This window comes from Sparus aurata, chromosome 9 (genome assembly GCF_900880675.1).
Source record: "Sparus aurata chromosome 9, fSpaAur1.1, whole genome shotgun sequence".
Classification (NCBI taxonomy): domain Eukaryota; kingdom Metazoa; phylum Chordata; class Actinopteri; order Spariformes; family Sparidae; genus Sparus; species Sparus aurata.
Window position 1 is genome coordinate 19,409,395 of NC_044195.1, and position 6,000 is coordinate 19,415,394.

General features: G+C 36.3%; 1 protein-coding gene across 2 annotated transcripts; it reads right to left on the bottom strand.

Moving 5' to 3' along the window:
* Positions 1–674: 674 nt before the first annotated feature.
* Positions 675–5,184, bottom strand: bbs5 (Bardet-Biedl syndrome 5). Of its 2 annotated transcripts, none has more exons than XM_030427419.1 (12): positions 4,990–5,184; positions 4,587–4,669; positions 4,431–4,496; positions 4,032–4,081; positions 3,654–3,781; positions 3,424–3,559; positions 3,102–3,197; positions 1,969–2,031; positions 1,691–1,825; positions 1,386–1,469; positions 1,122–1,145; positions 675–1,019 (listed from the first exon to the last, which is right to left on the bottom strand). In XM_030427419.1, exons 1-12 carry the CDS (start codon positions 5,049–5,051, stop codon positions 921–923), a joined length of 1,026 nt encoding a protein of 341 aa, XP_030283279.1. In that variant the 5' UTR covers positions 5,052–5,184; the 3' UTR covers positions 675–920. The 2 variants fall into 2 exon arrangements, with proteins under 2 accessions (XP_030283279.1, XP_030283278.1); XM_030427418.1 differs by having other exon boundaries at positions 675–1,022.
* Positions 5,185–6,000: the final 816 nt, after the last annotated feature.

The following is a 6,000-nucleotide window of genomic DNA, read 5'->3' on the forward strand; positions in this document are numbered from 1 at the left end:
CCCCTGTCTGTTTAGAGTATTCATTTGACAGGTGGTTGATTATCACACATATTGCACCTTTAAAATATATTTTGAGATGATTGTACTTCCATTATCTGTTTCTTTATAATTCCACTCCACTACATATTGGAGACATATATTGTACTTTTTTTTTACTTCACTACTGGTTTGATAACTGTAGTTACTAGTTAGTTTCCATATTGCATGCTGTATCAGAGCCAAAGTAGCACATAGTAGCCATAGTACACAGTATTTACAAAGTAAATATATTTTTAATTTACTTTAACTTGTACTTTTTATACTTAAGTACATTTAATATCTGATACTTTCAAGACTTTTACTCAAGTAATATAGTAATATTTGTACTTGCGACTTTCACCTCAACCATGGTGGGGTGAATCACAGTTCACTGATAGTTATGACCACTGGACTCCACTGTGATTCAGTGTGAGTGTGAGACGTCCTCAGGGGAGTTATCTAACCAGCAGACAGGGTCAGTGAGCAGCTGCTGCCACAGGTGGTGACGGTTCATCCTGTCTTTAGATTTTTAAAATACTTTAGTGCATTGTGCTGTTATGTATTTAGCTTGAGATCATTGTGTTCTTTCCACATACAAATGAACAAATACAAACCTGCTACATTCATCCATGAAACATAAAAATTACTCTTCAATATCTATTTAAATACATTTATTACATTTACATAATACAAAGAACATTAGATTTTACATTCTAATCACTACAAGAAAATATGTTTTATACAAATATCCCAACAATAAATATGTCACACATGTATTTCCTTTTTTATGAAAAAGTACCTATGCACAAAGTGTACAATTTTCCACCTGGCCTATAAATAAATATACTGCTGCCTTAATTATCACAATATCTACATAGAGTAAATACATGTTTTATATTATTTCAGCCCATGACTTCCCACAGTCCTTGAAGTGTGAAGCCTTCCTTCAGCTTTTCAACAGCGAGGCCGAGCTCGTCAGAGAACACTGGCTCTCGGTCTTGCTGCTTTGGAACAAAAAGTAACTCAAAATGTTAGCACACAACATACTACAAAACATATACTTCAATAAAAGCTGGTGATAGGAAAAAACTGTGAGTATGTACCTTATTTCCATCAGCAAAGTAAGCCTGTTGGCAAACAACACACAATTCACACATTTAATCCAACCAACAGGGCCAAGTTGGCTGTGATATTAACAGATTATTGTTGTTTGATGGAACACCACTCCATACAAACATGAGCACTAGGCAACATAAATTCATGTTCGTTCATCATGCTGAGGAACATGAGCAGACAGCTATTCTGAGAGTATGAAAACTAAACCCCTGACTGACTACCGGAGGAGTGATTATGAGTGTAACACTCACGGTGAAAGCATCAGTCTGCTCATCAGGCTCAATCTCCACATCATCAGCAGGCTGTTCCACTGTGAGTTCTTCCAGCGGCTGTGGCTGAAATCATATGGACAACAAAAACAGAGCTATGACAACAAGATCAGGTGAACTGGTGAAAAAAAACACAGCAAAAAAACAGCCACAAAACATTTGTAGGAATATAGAGTAAAAAAGATGCAGAAATTAGAGTAAATCGGAGTCAGTTTGTGACATGTTTTAATGTTTCACTATTAAGGTGTTAGGGATTAGTCATTGTTATGTTGTGCACAGCTGCTTACCTTTTCTTCCATTTCATATTCCACTCCAAATATTGGGTTGGCAGAGTACACCTTATGCAATGAGTTGATTTCCTTAAGCGCATCCTGAAGCTTATCCACAGGATCGATCTTAAACCCGAGCACATATCCACCACTCTGCAAACAAAAAGGACAAGGACAGAAGGAGTGTATTTGTAAATTAAAAGAAACAAAAGCAGAGAGGAAACTCGTAATAATATCAGATCTTTACATTGTAATCTGTCAATCAAACTGCAAGAAAAAAAAAAAAAACAGGTTACCTGGCGTGAACTCTCAATCACCAAAGCCAAACCGAACTTTGAGTCTCTTATCCTGATGGACCACTTTGTTGAAAAAAAGATTTTAAAAATGTATAAATAAAATGCATTCATTGTCTGACAGTGAAAGAGTAAAAATACATGGTTTTATTACACAAACAGGATAATCAGTAACAGCTCATGTGCTTTAGTGGCACAGTGCTGGTGAAATGAATAACTCAACAAATATAACAACTCATGCCTCTAGCTATGTGGATATACAGAACTCGTGAAGGTGGCTCACTCTGTAAATGTGTCTCTTTTATTGTAGTTTTTGGGATACTATATATTAAAAAGGTGCAATATGTAAGAACTGGCCACCTGTCTAAGTGACTGCAAACAAATAGGGGCGGCATATCAGCAGAGTAACTGCTAACTTTTGCTCACTGTAGCTGTACCACTGTAGAGTGGTATCATGAGACATAACAGTCTTGGGCTAGCTGTTTAACATGCTAACTTCAGTAAATATCTTTGCAAAACAGTACACAGACCCCTTAGACATATCGTCAACACTGTTGTTTCTGTTGAATGTGATTGTTCACTTGAATGTTTTAAACCAAAATTCTTACAGACGAGCCCTTTAAGTGTTTTTTGTAATTTACACACTCTTGCACATTGTAAAAAATACCAAAAAGGGGTACTAACCAGCCAAATAACAACCACACGGATTGCACATAATAGATGGAGTATGTATGTTTGTTATGATACTATTTCACATATTACTATCTACATTACAGTATCTGTTAACTGTACTAATTGCCATATTGTAAGGTTTAGTTTAGTAACATTTTGAGCCACAAATTAGCAACACAAAAAAGGAAACAGGAGAATCCTGTAAATTTTAACCAATCAAAATGGAGTTGGAAAAAAAGGCAACAGGAGTTGTAAGTCAAAACCCATTTAGACCAAAACTCTTCTGCCTTTTCTTTTTGTTATCTTAAATGTATTAATACATTCAATACTGTATATGCTGTTAAGAATATCCATCCATTGTTTCTTTAAGAAGCCAGCATCTTGTTATTGCCCTATTAATGCTCATTTTGCCCATTTACTTGACAAGTGAGAGAGAAAGTGAGAACTGGATAGATGTTACTTACAATCTGAAGGTAAGGAATGCTGACGTTGAAGCTCTCGTTCATGTTGGCGTGCCACACAATCCTGACATTGGTGATAAAGAAGGTTCCGAGATTACCCTAAAAGAAAGAAAACATCAATCCAGGTAATAGTACTAAGTGACATACAAACAACGTAATTAATTGAGAAAAATCACGTCACATTGTTAAAAAACATTTCCATGCAACTGCACTCCTTATTAAACTTTATTAAAAACTCTAAATACATTGTAGTATGTTAAGCACACTGAAAAAGAAAGCAAGTTAAAGAATTTATTGAAACAGGCACATATTCAAGGTCCATTACCTGATCACTGGATAGATTCCAAACTCCATTAATTTTATCATACACTTGCTCACGGGGCAACAGTCTAAGCTGCTTATTTTGAATGAGAGCAGCTCGCAATTTCAGGTCCCTGTACATTTTAGACGTCTCGTAGGCCCTGTGACAAAACAATACATTTGAAGATTTTGAGCTGCACATACATTTTGTGTCAAATGCAATCAGAGAAACAAACATTTCCATCAGTGTTTTACCTGTGGACGGCAATGACAGAAGTAAAGAGCCGTGGACTCCCTGGAACCACATTTGTGAAGATGAACTCAAATCTTGTGTTGTTGGACTTTGTTAAGATGTAGAGTGCTTCGGTTTGGCCTCTAAGTTTCTAGAAAATAATATTTAGATTCATAAAGCAGCATGTTTACATGTCATTTATTATATACATGATTTATTATTTGCTACATTAGGATGTTAAAACAATGCTGCCGCGATTAGCTTTATCCTTGATAGATTAGACTGAATAATATAAACAGTATATGGGATAAGTGTGAGAAAATGTAAAAAGATAATATAGAAATAACCGGACAATAATAAAATGTTTAATAGTAACAGAAATCTGAGAAAGCTGTACTCACTGAGTTCGCTGTCCTCGTTGTGATGTTGATGATGGAGTTGTAACCCACAGCTGAAAAGAATTACAGATGTTAGGTCTGCTTGATTTCTTTACATGGTTTAACCCACTTTGCTTCTTCCAGTTATCAGTTAATTTTTTGTGAATTATATTTTCATAAACTGGTGGCAATGGTCACTCAAAAAATCTTAAGATTTAGATTAAGTTTTCTAAATGTATGCTGCACAGAAAAGCCACTAAATATGTAATATATATACTATATGTTCATATGGTAGCATTTAATGAGGCCAATTTATGCTGTGCATTTCCAAGAGAGGGCAGAAGTATTCAGATGATGTGTTGTTGGTGAGACAGACTCAAACAGTACAAGTAAATGCATTTTTAACCCAGCAGCTGTACTCACACAAATTGACTCTTGGCAGAGCTATAGAGTGCCAAATGATTCTCAGGTTTGTCACCAACAGTCGACCTGCAAAAAGGTGAACATCGTTAGTTATTAGGTGGCTAACCACACACTGCCCAGATAGTTTTAACCCTCAGGATAGCTAACTAACATTACCTCGATCGCCGTTGTTTCCTTTCGTGTCTTCTATGGAGTCCAGGCAGTCTATTAGTGCTTCTCCTGGACGTGTTTTCATCTGTCTGCGTGCAGGACAGATTGATTAGTGATAGCTGTAGCCCTGACACTTCACATAGCTAACTGTCTTACAGCTGGTCACAGCAATGCTAGCACTAAGCTAACCTACGACAACCCGTGACATACAGCAGCCGTTAAACTTTTTTTCCCCAATACAAAATGTGAAGCTAAACACAATTATCAGGAAAGCCTTGAGCTAGTAGTATTCACAGCATGCGAATAACCTTTTTATCTGACGTTACCTTGGTTAGCTAATTAACGTAGATGAGCTAACAACGAAGGTGGAGTTGTACCAAAATATTTCAGTGAAGAAACGTTAACTTACTGTGCCGTTATGTCGAATCTAACATCTCTGTCTTCCCAGAGAGCATCTAAAACAGACGACATGACCGCTGGTTGTCACTCCTCCTGGTTAGTTTAGTAACGTTTACTCATTAACACCGTAGGTTCACTGGCTAGCTAAACGTTGGCTGGCTAATCTGAAAAAGCTTCTGTAGCGTCATAATCACCGTGGCAACAGACGGCAAGCCAAGCGGACATTATTGTGGCTTCGAATCGCGTTTCAAAAGTTGTGGGGAACAAACAATCGATTTATTGCTCACATTTAAATACTAATCACTCTTTTGCCATTGAGTACGATGTCATTAGTCTAAATATTAATTATTGCCATAACAAAACAGGGAAAAACTGTTTGTATAGGCTAACAAAGTCATATCTGTGGCCCTCAATAGGTTGGAAATGGTCCAGTATTCAGGCATAAGTGTTCAATAAGCTCTTAACTGCCATTGATGTCAAATCCCAGTGTCAGTGAATACTTGGAGCAATTAAAAGTATTTTAATCATATAAAAAGTACCAAAATATAACCTTACTAAACTATTCTTACTGTCTCATATAAATTAAGTGCACCTGTTTTTTTCTCTACCATGTGTTTCTAACATCTTAATTGGCAGTTTTTTTCTAGCACACCTGTCTTTAATAAAGCACTAATTCACAGTCCCTTTCAGATTTAATAGCTTGCAAAACTTTGGAACATTCCAGCCTGCGGTCATTATGGGAGAAAAAATCAATTTATGTACATACTTTTATAGCAGTCTGGCAATTAAAGGACAGCTGTTTCACAAAGCTAAAACCCCTAAAACAACATATCTTTGAATTCTATGGCAACCAAACATGGGGGAAAAGCAAAGATAGAGCCATAATACACTGAGATATTCTAAAGGACAAAGACTAAGAACACTAAGGAGGATGGACACAAATGAATATAAGATGCTAATGGTAACAACGATACTACTTATTTTTTTTTCCTAATAAACACATACAAAACCTGCAACCATC